This window comes from Chelonia mydas, chromosome 2 (assembly GCF_015237465.2).
Source record: "Chelonia mydas isolate rCheMyd1 chromosome 2, rCheMyd1.pri.v2, whole genome shotgun sequence".
Lineage (NCBI taxonomy): Eukaryota > Metazoa > Chordata > Testudines > Cheloniidae > Chelonia > Chelonia mydas.
The window spans coordinates 181,976,623-181,993,806 of record NC_057850.1 but is presented as its reverse complement, the minus strand read 5'-3'; the positions used below and the strand labels follow the sequence as shown (position 1 = coordinate 181,993,806).

Sequence of the window (17,184 nt, the reverse complement as noted above, 5' to 3'; positions counted from 1 at the left end):
TAACAAGTTAAAAAATTCACCTTTAAACTGTGACAAAGATGAGAAAATTCAACGAAAAAGGAACATTTCTGAAAAGATTAAAAATGACTGAAAACAGGAATGCAGTGGCTCTTTCAACCTTAAATACAGTGGAGCTATCATGGCTCTATAGAACGGCTCATAGCAACATGTACACTCATCAAAAAACAAGATGCTAAATTCTGCTAAATATTATATATAAGAGGGTATATTTTTGTTAGTGTTTAGTCCTATAAACTTTGTCTGGTTTAGTCATTTGCATTGTATTTTCCAGGTTGCTTTTGATTTACAGCTTTAGTTAACTATGATTAAATGGATGAGTGTCTGTCACAGTGGATTCCAAAATTTTAGTAGTTTTTAACACGTCTATTGTTCTTGAAATGTTGAAAGTTTGATGAGTCAGCAAAGTGGATAAGCAGGTAAGTATGTGGCAGAAGAACGAACTATTAAAGTTCTTAAGAACTTCTTAAGAAAACAACCCATAGGATTAAATGGGAGGCTACAGATACAGGGAATCAGGATGAACAAATACACTGAAGAACTCAGAGAACTAGTCAAGGTGGGTCGCAAGAGGGGAGATGTCCAAGGAATAGGCCAACAGGAGAGAAAACAGGAAAAAGAAGTGGCGAAACAAGATGATGTTTGTGGGGTGGTATTTTAAGAGGCTTCTGTCTACCATAAGGGATATGTAAGTGGGAATAAGGTAGTTGCTAAGTACCCAAGAGATTATGCAATGTTCACCCATTTCCCACATAAGAAAGAATAAATGTAATGGGCCTGGTTCTGCAGGTTTGGTAATTGTTTGGTAATTACAAACCATGATTAACTTTTCATACATTTTTTCATGATTTCTCTGACTTGTGACAATTAAGCCAAACTGAGAGGGATGCTGAGCTGCATCTTCCAGTGCAGCCAAATGCTTTGTACCTACGAGGATCTGACCCTTCGTTACCATGACTTCCTCCATGACTTTCCTCAAAATTTGATAAATGTACAGCTATGATTCACAGCACTATTATCTCATATAATAAAAGGCCCACATTCAATCATGTGTTACTTAACTACTAGTAAATGTTATCTTCAGAGGGGTAGAAATGATAAAAATAATCTGTAGAATTAAGGTCCAATTCAGGCCTTGGGCTATACACAAAGGTGCATACTTCAAAAAAATATGGCCAGAAGTCTTTGGTCATGCTCCAGAACCAGTGGAGTTCACAGTCTACACCCTCCAACCTCCAGTTAAAGGATGTAGTTTACAATGTCAGTGGTACCCCCTTATCTCCTACTCACACTGCTCTATTAGGATTAATCATTATCCCTGGAACATGTAATCGCAATGGGCGGCTGTGTGCTCACTCCTGGGCTGACATGATTGTGTGTTAAATGCTGCTTTGCCAGAGATACCGTATGCCAATATCAGCACAAATATTGCTTTTAATTTTATAACAAAGGATTCAATACAGATACCTTTACTAATAAGCAATTGATACAAAGTTCAAAAGAAAAAAAAATAGGTGAGATAATTTACATAAACCAATGCAATTATGCATTTATGTTAAGAACTTGCACCTCTCACACAGGATACAAGGGAAGATTTATCACTGTAAAAAAATCTTTTTCAAGACTCAAAAGAATAAATATGCATGGTTATGCTTCTTGATTTATATATTTAAAACAGCAAATACGAAGCCACATAGGAAACCATCTTCAATAGATCAGAATATTCAGAATAGTGGAACAAAGTAAAACACAGCTGTAATTGAGGATGCTCTGATGAGATGTGGAGGAGGGTGGTAACATAATCAGTACATGCTAACTATACATCTTATTCTACCCTTTAATTAGAAAGTTATAATAGACTTCCAGGTGGTATAGACTGACTAAAGTGTGGCTACTATTTTTCTGTTCTTTAGGGAGCTAATGAAGTTTAAGTCTAAAGGTTAAAAAAGTAAACATTTGTCTATCTCCAGTTTTGCTTAAAAGGACATTGTGAATCTGTTTAGTTTCAAAATTTACCATATACATAGATTTTTAAATTGCTTAACAAAATATAAGGGTTAGAATATTATGTAATCCAAATTTGAGCACTCTCTGCTTTGTGTTGTAGGGGCTTGAGTGGGGATTTCAAAAAGCTTTTATCAATTGCTGGTATAAGTAAATCCAGTCTAGGTAATGTCTATAGACAAGTCTAGTACAGAAAAATTATAAAGAAAGCATCTGGTAGAATAAAATCAGGTCATCATTAATGTCTGGATGCATATAGATTTTGTTTAGCCGAGACTGGAACCTTTTACCTAAATTCTTTATTACAAATGTTCAAACACCAAATAGAAATCAGATTTGAAAAACAAAGAAAACGGAGAAAGGAAGGGACCAGGTACTTCACTGGAAGTCTAAGTTAGGATTTGGCATTTAGGCATGAGTGGTTACAATGGGGACAATCCTCCAATAGAGCCCCTACGAGCACTATAGACAGAAGTTAGACCCAATGAGTGCTAGCTGAGAGAATGTTATTTATCCTTGCCCTGAAGAAACTGCAGACTCTAGGGCAGGGCTCATCTTAGCCAAATTCCAGTAGGACATGTGCTGCCTTTTTCACTTGGGGGGCCTGGAGACAAACCACCTGGAAAAGGGAGGGCTTAGCACCAGGGTGAGACCCTAATCCCCACTCCAGTCTCTTTTTGCCAGGTAAAGGGGCTGGAGCACCATAAAGGGATCCTAAAAGCCCTTTATCTGTCCAAAGGAGGATATCCTTGGGGTATCAGAGTAACAGCCGTGTTAGTCTGTATTCGTAAAAAGAAAAGGAGTACTTGTGGCACCTTAGAGACTAACCAGTTTATTTGAGCATGAGCTTTCGTGAGCTACAGCTCACTTCATCGGATGCATAGCATATCGTGGAAACTGCAGAAGACCTTGGGGTAGGTGCTGTTGTAGGATTGACCTCTGAAGACCTCTTCACAAGCCCTGGCATAGTGGGTGTGCTGGGGGCGGGTCATAGCACACAGCCCCAGAGAGACTACCGTAACTTAGACAGTGCTCTGGAGCTGCTTAGGTTACATCAGGGGCCACTCTAACTTCTAGAGCATTCTAGGGTAAGGAGATTACAAAAATGGCTTAAACCCTCCTCAACCCTCCTGCTGTGCTGCAAGTTCTGTCACAGAATCTAACCCAGACCTCTTGCTTTTGATTGGTTCCTTGCTGCCTGAATGACACTACAAGATAGGAACTATACATCTGCATATGTGGAGGTTAAGAGCCCAAGACTTGAGAGTCTCTGTTTTCAGGGCGATCTTAATGCCACCATGGCTGTGGCAATGCCTCATGAAACGTACATGTCACTTCATATACTCCATATTTCCGGAACATGGTGCATGATGTGCTACCCTTCATGAACCGCTCTAAGGCATTACCTGGCATGGATTCCATGGATTGCAAGTAATGTAACCTTACCATGGCTAACTGGCATGTCCAGCTGCAAAGCATTAGTTTCACAGATTCTAGATGCAGTGGCCAATGTCCTCTCTCCGCTCTGACATATATCATTATGTCTTGGTTCAGGGTCAGGGGTACTAACAAGCTATACCGCTAACACAGATACTAATACAGTCATACCATGTGTACCTCCTAACTAACTACGTTCCATAACAAAATATCAGTGTGACATTTTCATTAAAAATAACTGAAATTCAAGGAAAGTGATTTCACTGTCACCTGATATATGAATCAGGAGGTGGGTGGTAATACGTGCTCATATTTCAAAATGCTCAACAGTAACAAGGTGTTGTGAGGCAGTTTCTTTGAATTTAGGGTCTTGAAATTCAAAGTGCCCTCAAAAACTTGTATGGACATTAAAACAAGGTACTGCCAAAAACTTGCATTTGGCTACCAGACTAGAGGAGTAATTTCAACTTTAGCAACATTCTAAAAGACTTACAAACAAGCAAGCTCTTACCAGCTGAATAAGCAGGCTAATTAGGTCTGTCAGGGGTTTATTGATAAGCAGAAGGTCTTCAGCAGCCTGGGTGTCCCCTCCTGTGCCAGATTTCTGTGCCTTAATGAGACAAGGAAAAATAAAAAGGGGTCTTGGTGAGTGCTCAGCTTTGAGAAATAAATAAGGTCCATTAGGCAGTACAAATTTGAATGGAAGTTCGAAGGAGGTCTTCTTATACTCCCTTTCCTAGTTAAGTATTCCGAGATCTCTATGAAAAGTTATAGTCTGATTGTGTCTGTAACAATAAGCACAAAGCAAAAGGGACTCATGCGGTCACATCCACTCTAAACTGATTCAATATGCTGACCTACATGACATTTCTTCAGCAAGATACATACCTACTATATGTATAATATATATCTCTATGAACTCATAATAAAATATGTCTATCTGCAATCTATGTTTTTTGTATATATCCTCTCTCCACACAAATATATGACTTCTTTATTTTAATGTATAATAGTTCACTGTAAGTCTCCAAAGATCACCCTCTATTTTATAAGAGATGATTTTAAATACAATTCAAAATAAGAAAATCAAGATGATTCAAAAGTTAAGACTTCCACTCCTGCCCTCCTGACTTGAATTTCCAAAGTGGAATGATGTAGTGGAATTTGAACTTCAGGTGCTTTACTACTTTTAGAAAATGCCTGATGAATAAGATTTCACAGGGAAATGGTCAGTAGTCCTCTGAAAACACTAAACATAGAAACTTGGCTCTTTAAAATACAGAGGCAGATTTTTCTGTAGAAGCATTGGAGAAAATTAAGAAAATCAGATTTCTGGTACCCAAAATAAGTTCTCTAGACTGCCAACTAGTCATTGGCCACCAAACTTCAGAATTTAAGCCTTAGACTCAGTCAATAATGGTTGACACATGTAAATGAGGGCAGAATTTGGACCTAAGTATATAGATTTCAGTTGCATTTCTCTTTTTTTTTTTACCAGACTATGTAACAAATCCTCTCTTCTCCTAGATGCTTATATGGAGTCCTAATAACAAAATTAGGATGTTTGTACACCAATGCAAGGAGCCTAGGTAACAAAATGGAGGAACTAGAGCTACTGGTGCAGGAAGTGAAACCAGATATTATAGGGATAACAGAAACATGGTGGAATAGTAGTCATGACTGGACTACAGGTATGGAAGGGTATGTGCTGTTTAGGAAAGACCGAAATAAAGGTAAAGGTGGTAGAGTAGCATTGTATATCAATGATGAGGTAGAATGTAAAGAAATAAGAAGCAATGGAATGGATAAGACAGAGTCCGTCTGGGCAAAAATCACATTGGGGAAGAAAACTACTAGAGCCTCCCCTGGGATAGTGCTAGGGGTGTGCTATAGACCGCCGGGATCTAATCTGGATATGGACAGAGCCCTCTTTAGTGTTTTTAATGAAGTAAATACTAATGGAAACTGCGTGATCATGGGAGACTTTAACTTCCCAGATATAGACTGGAGAACGAGTGCTAGTAATAATAATAGGGCTCCGATTTTCCTAGATGCAATAGCTGATGAATTCCATCATCAAGTAGTTGCTGAACCGACTAGAGGGGATGCCATTTTGGATTTGGTTTTGGTGAGTAGTGAGGACCTTATAGAAGAAATGGTTGTAGGGGACAATCTTGGTTCAAGTGATCATGAGCTAATTCAGTTCAAACTGAACGGAAGGATAAACAAAAATAAATCTGCAACTAGGGTTTTTGATTTCAAAAAGGCTGACTTTCAAAAATTAAGGAAATTAGTTAGGGAAGTGGATTGGACTGAAGAACTTACGGATCTAAAGGCAGAGGAGGCCTGGGATTACTTTAAGTCAAAGCTGCAGAAGCTATCGGAAGCCTGCATCCCAAGAAAGGGGAAAAAATTCATAGGCGGGAGTTGTAGACCAAGCTGGATGAGCAAGTGTCTCAGAGAGGTGATTAAGAAAAAGCAGAAAGCATACAGGGAGTGGAAGATGGGAGGGATCAGCAAGGAAAGCTACCTTATTGAGGTCAGAACATGTAGGGATAAAGTGAGACAGGCTAAAAGTCAAGTAGAGTTGGACCTTGCAAAGGGAATTAAAACCAACTGTAAAAGGTTCTATAGCCATATAAATAAGAAAAAAACAAAGAAAGAAGAAGTGGGACCGCTAAACACTGAGGATGGAGTGGAGGTTAAGGATAATCTAGGCATGGCCCAATATCTAAACAAATACTTTGCCTCAGTCTTTAATGAGGCTAATGAGGATTTTAGGGATAATGGTAGCATGACAAATGGGAATGAGGATATGGAGGTAGATATTATCATACCTGAGGTAGAAGTGAAACTCGAATAGCTAAATGGGACTAAATCGGGGGGGCCCAGATAATTTTCATCCAAGAATATTAAAGGAATTGGCACATGAAATTGCAAGCCCATTAGCAAGAATTTTTAACGAATCTGTAAACTCAGGGGTTGTACCATGTGATTGGAGAATTGCTAACATAGTTCCTATTTTTAAGAAAGGAAAAAAAAGTGATCCAGGTGACTACAGGCCTGTTAGTTTGACATCTGTAGTATGCAAGGTCTTGGAAAAAATTTTGAAGGAGAAAGTAGTTAAGGACATTGAGGTCAATGGTAAATGGGACAAAATACAATATGGTTTTACAAAAGGCAGATCGTGCCAAACCAACCTGATCTCCTTCTTTGAGGAAAAAGAAAAGGAGTACTTGTGGCACCTTAGAGACTAACCAATTTATCTGAGCATAAGCTTTCGTGAGCTACAGCTCACTTCATCAGATGGCTGTAGCTCACGAAAGCTTATGCTCAAATAAATTGGTTAGTCTCTAAGGTGCCACAAATACTCCTTTTCTTTTTGCGAATACAGACTAACACGGCTGTTACTCTGAAACCTTTCTTTGAGAAAGTAACAGATTTTTTAGACAAAGGAAACACATTGGATCTAATTTACTTAGATTTCAGTAAGGCGTTTGATACTGTGCCACATGGGGAATTATTAGTTAAATTGGAAAAGATGGGGATCAATATGAAAATTGAAAGGTGGATAAGGAATTGGTTAACAGGGAGACTACAGTGGGTCATACTGAAAGGTGAACTGTCAGGCTGGAGGGAGGTTACCATTGGAGTTCCTCAGGGATCGGTTTCGGGACCAATCTTATTTAATCTTTTTATTACTGACCTCGGCACAAAAAGTGGGAGTGTGCTAATCAAGTTTGCAGATGATACAAAGCTGGGAGGTATTGCCAATTTAGAGAGAGACCGGAATACCCTACAGGAGGATCTGGATGACCTTGTAAACTGGAGTAATAGTAATAGGATGAAATTTAATAGTGAGACGTGTAAGCTCATGCATTTAGGGATTAATAACAAGAAATTTAGTTATAAGCTGGGGACGCATCAATTAGAAGTAATGGAGGAGGAGAAGGACCTTGGAGTATTGGTTGATCATAGGATGACTATGAGCCGCCAATGTGATATGGCCATGAAAAAAGCTAATGTGGTCTTGGGATGCATTAGGCGAGGTATTTCCAGTAGAGATAAGGAGGTTTTAGTACCGTTATACAAGGCACTGGTGAGACCTCACCTGGAATACTGTGTGCAGTTCTGGTCTCTCATGTTTAAGAAGGATGAATTCAAACTGGAACAGGTACAGAGACGGGCTAGTAGGATGATCCGAGGAATGGAAAACTTGTCTTATGAAAGGAGACTCAAGGAGCTTGGTTTGTTTAGCCTAACCAAAAGAAGATTGAGGGGAGATATGATTGCTCTCTATAAATATATCAGAGGGATAAATACCGGAGAGGGAGAGGAATTATTTAAGCTCAGTACCAATGTGGACACAAGAACAAATGGATATAAACTGGCCATCGGGAAGTTTAGACTTGAAATTAGACGAAGGTTTCTAACCATCAGAGGAGTGAACTTTTGGAATAGCCTTCCAAGGGAAGCAGTGGGGGCAAAAGACCTATCTGGCTTTAAGATTCAACTTGGTAAGTTTATGGAGGAGATGGTATGATGGGATAATATGATTTTCGCAATTAATTGATCTTTAAATATTCATGGTAAATAGGCCCAATGGCCTGTGATGGGATGTTAGATGGGGTGGGATCTGAGTTACTACAGAGAATTCTTTCCTTGGTATCTGGCTGGTGAATCTTGCCCATATGCTCAGGGTTCAGCTGATCGCCATATTTGGGGTTAGGAAGGAATTTTCCTCCAGGGCAGATTGGAAGAGGCCCTGGAGGTTTTTTGCCTTCCTCTGTAGCATGGAGCACGGGTCACTTGCTGGAGGATTCTCTGCTCCTTGAAGTCTTTAAACCATGATTTGAGGACTTCAATAGCTCAGACATAGGTGAGAGGTTTATCGCAGGAGTGGGTGGGTGAGATACTGTGGCCTGCATTGTGCAGGAGGTCAAACTAGATGATCATAATGGTCCCTTCTGACCTTAATATCTATGAATCTATGAATACTGACTATTCAAATTGTGCTCAGTCAAGGAACACTTATTCTTTAAGAACACTTTCAAAAATATTTGATCCCTTTGGAAAAATACACCAAAGAAACACTATATACTCTACATATTTCCCCTCTCCCCCTCCCCTTTGCTCTGGCCATTTACATGAGAAAAGAATTTTGTTCTGATTTACATGAAATCCCCTGCTTTTGTACGACAAAAGGTACTATCAAAAGTCCAATAAAAAATATTACCTTGTGACTCTCATATCCCGGGACCTAAATGTCTAAAAAATACAGCAACTAATTTTATTGATTTTTTTAGTGGGGAATTCAGTACTGAGGATAATAGGAAAAAGACTAAAATTTTTTACAATGGCCTTACTCTACCCAAAAATAGATTCCATACCTGTAAAGTTAGGCGGATGATGTTTGCTGTATATATCAGCATGCAATGCAAAATATCAAGCAAGGACAGCAACAGTCCATTAGCTGTCTTGATGTTGCTTTTATCATCCACTTCTAAATACAGAGCTGAAGTTTCTATTAAGAGATTACAAATGTGATGGACCAGTCCTAAGCAAACAGAAAAACAAAATAAATAACACATGGTATCAGAAAAGAACATCAATTTGGAAGGCATCTGTATATAAAGAATAATATCTCACCGGAAAGTAAGAATTTCATATGCTGAATATTATCAAATGCTCTTCTTTTCTCCCCCCACTTTTATAATTAATATTTTAAAATATAAGATTTTAATTGAGCTCTGTCTGTGTGCAGCAGCTTGCAAGACTGGTGCCTAAACTGTTAAAATCAACCATTATAAATGCTTTGAAAGTCATATATTATCCACTGAATAAACAATTAGTAGTTACTTTAAAGCAATGCATAATATGCTGGAATATATAGTCTATGGACAGCTATTGTTTACAGAGCCCTTCCTAGTGGTCAAGAGAATTAAGTGACTTACCTAAGGTCAGACAGTGAATTACTAGCAGAGTTGAGAATGGAACCCAGAGTCCCTGGCAAACTGTTAATCCCATTTCCTCCCCACAATGCTGTGATTTGTAAAAGGGAACAATACCAGGCTTAATGTGAAATATATTTGGTATAGCATTGTACTTTTATAATCAAGAGAAATATTGAATATTACTCTGGAAAACTGCCAATATTTGTTTGACTAACACTAGTAAGACTCTCCTTGAAAATGCCTTTTTTGCTTTGACATTTTCTTTCTGCTCCTCTGGAATTTCATGTTGCTAGTCAAAATACCACTTCACCTGGCTCATATAAACCATAAATCAATGTATGTGTCAGGAAAAACAAACACTCATACTAATCAATTTAAAATAAACAAATCAATTCAGAATCCTAGCCACCTTCAAATAAAAAGTGACTGAGTTAATTATCTATCAACTTTCAAAGTAATTTCTTTTAAATTAAAGTTTGATAAAGAAAGATATTTTATTCCTAGCTGATTAACACAATTATGTTTATCAACAGGGTCATCTTTAAGGTGGTAATGGAATTTCATCCAGGTTGAAACTTGGGTTCATGTGCTAATGCTGCAGTAAATTAGTATGGAGATACTGTATTGTTAGAGGTGTGACTCTTCATATGAGGTGCTAATCTGAGGTCCTTTTTCCAATTTTCTGGTGGCTGTCCAGGATAGAGTTAAACATTTTATTGCATCATTGAAAGAGAATAGAGGACAATCTCTGTGTCCTCTCTTCAGAGAAGATTTCTTAATATTTCCTCTCTTAATAGAAGAAGTTTATATACTCATGTCTTTGTGAGCTATTGTTGAATGCATAATAGCTATTGTATTTGGTCACTGCACTGCACAGGGTAGGTGACCATGACAGAAAGGACATCTCTCTCTTTATTTAGTGAAATGGTTTGGGATACTATCTTGAATATGAAAGGAATTATATGAAACCAAATCTTTTTTATGAAAGCAGAAAAATATCCTTGATTTCTGAATTTGGCTGATGACTAAAACAGCTTTCATACGAAAAGAAAAAAACCTGAATTTATAAAGTAGCATAATCATTTTAGGTATATTAAAAATTGAGAGAGAAAGAGAAGAAAACTGATGACTATAATAAAGTTTTAAAATAGGCCACATCACATCTCCTCAGTCAAGTTTTTGTATACTTTGGAAGTAAGCATATTTTGTTCCACCCATAAAAGCTCAACAAAAACACACAACATGATCAACTAACCAATCAACTTCTGAAACAAACTGACTGCAAAAAACTGCAACAAACAATAAATTAATACAATTAAATACAAACAAACAAACAACAACCCTACACCAGAGTTTTACCCCCAAACAGTAAAAAATTACAGGGATTCCACAATGTCCACTAAGGCCTTTGCTATTGCTATTAATTTTACATGAAAAGCACTCAGTTTCTATGGTGATGCACTGCACTATTGGATGGATCAATGGAAAGAAAGAAAGAAAGAAAGAAAGAAAAAAAGAAAGAGCAGCATTTTTGATGCACTAGTGTAGAACTAATGGAAATGAGGAGGCACCCTAAATGGCTGTGCAAGAGGCCAATGAAGTGGCTCTCTGTCCTGCAATGTGGAAGGGATGTGGACTGGGCATAATGAGACACTGGTACTGGGTTCATACACAACAGAAATCCAGAAGGGTCAAATCATTCATGCAAAGGATGCTACAGGCCTTCGTCCAGCATTTAGGGAGTTAGCCTGGGATTTAGGAGACCTAGATTTAATTCTGTGTTCTAAAGACCTTTGACAATCTGGCCCTTATTCTCTATCCCCCAATTCTCTATTTGTACCTCCCAGGGGTGATGTAATGACAAATGCACTAAAAGGTGAGGATGTTCACAGACACTACAGTAATGGGGCCACATAAGTAACCAAGATAGATACCTTGAAATGTCAATTTGCAGGCCAACTTTGTTGGTGAGAGGTTTTGAAATGGTCATATAATGAATCAGTTAGAAATTAATAAAAACAACAAGGAGTCCGGTGGCACCTGAAGACTAACAGATTTATTTGGGCATATGCTTTCGTGGGTCATGCATCTGAAGATGTGGTTTTTTACCCACAAAAGCTTATGCTCAAATAAATCTGTTAGTCTTTAAGGTGCCACCAGACTCCTTGTTGTTTTTGTGGATACAGATTAACACGGCTACTGCCTGATATTAGAAATTAATATAATTCTTATGTTGAAGCTGAGGATTCCTCCCCTCAGGATCCTGTTGTGTTTCAGCACATTTTGTCTGAGAATTTATTCCATAATTCAGGATATACCAACTGGAGCAGGGAAAGGAAGGCTACTTATAAGTGACTGGTTCTTCAAGTAGATTATTGGTATAGATTCACATTCAGAATCTTCTGGGAGACAGTGACTGCTACAATCATGTATGTGCTCCCTTGCAGATTCAAACACTCAGTGCCAGGTTTACATATAAAGTAGGGCTGTCAAACGATTAAAAAAATTAATTGCGAGATTAAAAAAATAGTCTCGATTAATTGCAGTTTTAATCACACTGCTAAAAAATAATGAAATACCATTTATTTAAATATTTTTGGATGCTGTAAGGAAGTGTGTGTTGGGGGGAAGTGCATATGTTGGGGTGGGAGTGTGTGTGTGTATGTTGGGGGAGTGTGTGAGACAGAGTGCGTGTGTGTGTTGGGAGTAATGTGTGAGTGTTACTCCTGGGGGAATTTGGCATAACTGCACATGCACAGAATTCATGTCCCAGACAGATTTCTTTGTTTCTCTGCAGAAAAATGTCTTCTGATAGGGAAGCAAAGGGAAGCCGCAAGAGCGGTCACATGCCACTCCCCAGCAGCGCGGGCAGGTCGGTTCAGATGCCTGGAGCAGCCGATAGAGATGTAAATCATCATGCATGTGAGAGAGAGAGAGAGAGACTGCATATATTTGTTGACTAATAACTAGAAATAAAGGGTCAAATCTATCTACATTACTATTAGGCGGGGGGGTGTGGGGGAGATTTCCTCTAATGCTCCCCACTCCCATTCTCCATCCATTGTATTGTAGTTTAAATAAATTGCCAAAATAATTGAAACCAGTGTGATTATACAGTAACTCCTAGCTTAACATTGTAGTTATGTTCTTGAAAAATGCGACTTGAAGCGAAACAATGTTAAGCAACTCCAATTTCCCCATAAGAATTAATGTAAATGGGGGAGGGGGAGAGTTAGGTTCCAGTGAAATTTTTTCGCCAGACAAAACACATTATATACATATACAGTATAAGTTTTAAACAATTTTAAACAATGTAATACCGATATAAGTTTTAAACAATTTTAAACAAACAATTTAATACTGTACTCAGCAATGATGATGTGAAGCTTGGTTGAGGTGGTGGAGTCAGAGGGTGAAAGAGGGTGGATTGTCCAGCTGCTCCTCTTGCTGTTCTTTCCAAAGTGCCCAGGGGTACTCAACTCCTGGCTCTGACCCCGGCCTTCCCCCATTCGATCCCTTCCCCCCAGGCCCCACCTCGTCTCTTCCTGCCCCTGCTCCACCCCCTCCCCCCCGCCCCGAGTGCACTGCATCCTCGCTCCTCCTCCCCAGCCTCCTGAATCCCACAAAATAGCTGATTGCTGCAGGTGGGAGCTGCGAGGAGGGAGGGGGGAGGCTGCCCGCCACATCCTCACTCATCCTCCCTCCCCCCACCAGAGCCTCCTGAATGTTGTGAAACAGCTGATTGCTGCGGGTGGGTGGCATAGGGAGGGAGAGGGAGTTGTTGCTCTGCAGGGCCACTGGCGGGCAGGAGGTGCTGAGGGTGGTGGAGGGGAGCTGATGGGGGGCTACCAGCCCACCCCTGGTTCCAAGCCCCCACGGCCAAACAACGTTATAAGCAAACAATTGTGCAACTTTAAATGAGTATGTTCTCTAACAGATCAGTGATGTAACAATGAAACTACGTTAACTGGGACGACGTTAAGTGTGGTGTTACTGTATTGTGTTATTTCTTATAGCCAATATGGTCATTAGTACATCTTGACTGTAGCAGGGCACTGCAGGGCCCTCTTGGCTCCTGCCCCTGCTATGCTGAAAAAGTCACTCGGAGACCCTGGGGTTCAGTAACCATTGGTGTCGTTTATTTACAGGTTGTGCTCCCACCTCCTTTTCACCATACACGGCTTGGGTTCTTGTGTCTGCACCCAGGAGGGAAGAGCTATCATTCTGCTGCCACTCCCTCGCTCCTCCCCCTGGCTTCATTCCTCCCAGCCTTTTATATAGTCCCAGGCTAACTGGGCTGGCAGCTATATCCCATTCACCAATTAGGTGCAGGTTTTCTCTAGCCAGCTCCAATTTACTACCCTTAATGGGAGCTGGCGTGACAGAGGGCTGAGTCAGCGGTTCTTGCCCAGCACTCTGTCATATGGACCATGTACTCTCAATTCCAAGATGGCACGTCTCCTTGTGGTTTTCAGCTGAGGTGCGCAGATAGGTTCCTCCACGTGTGCTTCCTGCTGTCGCATCCACACTCAAGCCTGGAGAGCAGCAAACCAAAGAGACCCCCACTTTTACTGCTGTCTCATCTTATTGCAGCCCACAGTAGGAGCTTTCTGCAGCATGGCTATACAGCTGGCAACACTCACTGTCTCCACCAGCTTCTCTACCATTTCCTTGCTGGTTCATGTCAATAACATCACAAACGCTACTGTGGAAGAGGCCAATGAAGTGGCTCTCTGTCCTGCAACGTGGAAGGGATGTGGAGTGGGCATAATGAGACACTGGTATTAGGTTCACACAAAACAGAAATCCAGAAGGGTCAAACCATTCACGCAAAGGATGCTACAGGCCCTAGTCCAGCATTTAGGGAGTTAGCCTGGGATTTAGGAGACCTAGATTTAATTCTGTGTTCTAAAGACCTTTGACAATCTGGCCGTTATTCTCCATCCCCCAATTCTCTATTTGTACCTCCCAGGGGTGATGTAATGACAAATGCACTAAAAGGTGAGGATGTTCACAGACACTACAGTAATGGGGCCACATAAGTAACCAAGATAGATACCTTGAAATGTCAATTTGCAGGCCAACTTTGTTAGTGAGAGGTTTTGAAATGTCCATATAATATACACTACTGTGGCTGACTATTAAAATGGTCTTTTAAGGCCTCCCTCAGCCTTATAGCTTCACAATTGTTTTTTCCAATAGCTCGTGTTTGGCTGTTCAAATTCTGCAGACAGCCAGTCCATCTTGCCCCACCACCCTAGTGGTAGCTCTTCCCTCTTTGCCTCACGGACACAACATGCAGCTACAACAGTGTAAACAATTACCTTTCAGTCTATCAAAAGAACATTCAACAGTCATTCTGCACCTGCCTAGTTGGCAGCTGAATCTTTCCTTGGTGCCGTTGAGATAGCAAGCGTTTGGCTTCACGAGCAGAGAAGCAACGGGTAGGATGGGTCCCTTAGAATCACAACTGGCATTCCCACATCGCTGGTAGTAACATGCTGGTTGGGGAAGAATGTCTCTGCTTGCAGCTTTCTGAAAAGTCCTGTGTTCTTAAACATGTGAGTGTCACGTACCTTTCCTGACCAGCCCACCTTGCTACCAGTGAAGCGACTCCAGTGATCTACTAGTGCTTGCATAACTATGGAAAAGTATCCCTTTCTGTTGATGTACTGTGTGGCAAGGTGGGCTGGTGCCAGAATAGGGATAAGCATGTCATCAATTTCCCCACCACTGTTCAGGAACCCCACTGGTGCAAATCCATTCACTGTTTCCTGCACATTACTGAAAGCCACATTCCTTTGTAGCAAAAGATGCTTAATGACCTTACACAGTAGGATGACAACAGCTCCCACTGTGGATTTTCCAACTCCAAACAGACTCCCCATTGACTGAAAGCAATCTGGCATAGTGTAAAATCTCCTGTCAATGCAGCTTTCATTTTGATGTCTTTGTGTTGAAGATCTGGGTTCATCCAGGAATGTATCCTTTTGCATCCAAAAATTGTACAGCTACTGCTCATCATTTCAAACCTGCATTACTGTGTGATCCTACCAATCAGTGTGCGTTTCTTGGGTCCAGAAGTGGCAATTCAATGTGTGGAGCTGCTCCATGAATGCCAGCAAGAACCTGGATTTTTTTTTTTTTGCTGTGTCCATCAGCAGCCAGTTATTGTGTTTGAACATCTCCACACCTTCCTAGTTGCATTCCTGGTTGTAGTAGTACTATTTCAAGTTCTGTAAATACAGGAGAATTGTGCATCCTGTATTAGCAACGCTCATGAGGGGGGCATGGATCAGCGTTCACATCATACTCCCCGACAGTATCCTGCCTGGGGAAGCTAATGATCCAAACAGTGGACCAAATTCGGTGATAAATCCTGGTCACATGCCACCTGAGGCATGGTACGCATACACTAAGAAGAACAACGCTCACAAGAACTGCATTGAGCTGTGCAGGGTCCATGCTTCTGCTAGAGCGATGGCAGAGAATGAAAAAGTGGCTAAAAATGACTGTGGGAGTTTTAAAAAATGGCATGAAAATTATGGGATGGAGAAAGTGGCATGGTGGGAATTTGACCCTTAGCTCCCAGAAACCCCTGGGTGAATCACTGGTATCCCAGAAAGCACTGCAAAAATGTCCCACAAGATATTGAGCTGGACACCAGTGCAGGGCCCTCTAGGATGCCTACCTGTGGTGAGTATGCACAGTGAAGACGAAAGCACCCAAGTGTGTACTTGCATCAACTGAACTTTGTAGTATAGACATTGTCTTATTCACAGGATGTGGGGGTGTGAGCGATGGGATGGAGTGCAAAGGTCAAGAGTTACTGTCTATGGAAAGAAAGTGCTTTTTCCTAGACATGCTCTAAACATAACTGTATAGAGCCATTGAAAAATGCATTTGGGTAACAAAATATATAAATTCGGGGAATAGACCCAATGTTGCCAACTCTCATGATTTTATTGTCTGTTTGCAATATTTGGTGTTTTTCTTAAAGCCCCAGTTCCTGGAGTCGTGGGATCACATGAAACTCTCAGCTTTCTATTTTTTTTTTTAAAAAAGGTTGCTAGTCCTTACGATTCTAAAGCAGAGCTTCTAAACATGACCAAGCATACCCTAAAGGCTCAAAACTCTGAAGCCAAATAATGAACCCATATATATCTGTATCTACATCCTTATTTTTTAAGCCACTCTCTCACGACTTTAAAAGGCCATGGTTGGCAATACTGTAGACCACAAATATAATTATCTGACAGGTTTCAGAGTAACAGCCGTGTTAGTCTGTATTCGCAAAAAGAAAAGGAGTACTTGTGGCACCTTAGAGACTAACCAATTTATTTGAGCATGAGCTTTCGTGAGCTACAGCTCACTTCATCGGATGCATACTGTGGAAATTGCAGAATATCATTATTATATACACAGACACCATGAAACAATACCTCCTCCCACCCCACTCTCCTGCTGGTAATAGCTTATCTAAAGTGATCATCAAGATGGGCCATTTCCAGCACAAATCCAGGTTTTCTCACCCTCCGCCCCCCCCACAGACAAACTCACTCTCTTGCTGGTAATAAAATCAAGGTGGGCCATTTCCAGCACAAATACACGTTTTCTCACGCCCCCACCCCCATACACACACAAACTCACTCTCCTGCTGGTAATAGCCTATCCAAAGTGACCTTTCCTTACAACGTGCATGAAAATCAAGGTGGGCCATTTCCAGCACAAATCCAGGTTTTCTCACCTCCCCCCCCCCCCCGCCCCAAAC

General features: G+C 40.6%; 1 protein-coding gene across 10 annotated transcripts in view; it reads right to left on the bottom strand.

Annotated features, from left to right (window-relative positions):
• ULK4 (unc-51 like kinase 4) overlaps positions 1-17,184 on the bottom strand; it is a 395,815-nt gene that overhangs the window by 70,708 nt on the left and 307,923 nt on the right. For all 10 annotated transcript variants that reach the window (XM_037890225.2, XM_043540763.1, XM_043540762.1 and 7 more), the window contains 2 exons: positions 8,850-9,016; positions 3,971-4,069 (listed from right to left, as the gene is read on the bottom strand). In XM_037890225.2, the coding sequence (XP_037746153.1) occupies positions 3,971-4,069; positions 8,850-9,016 (266 nt within the window). The remainder of the gene's footprint in view (positions 1-3,970; positions 4,070-8,849; positions 9,017-17,184) is intronic.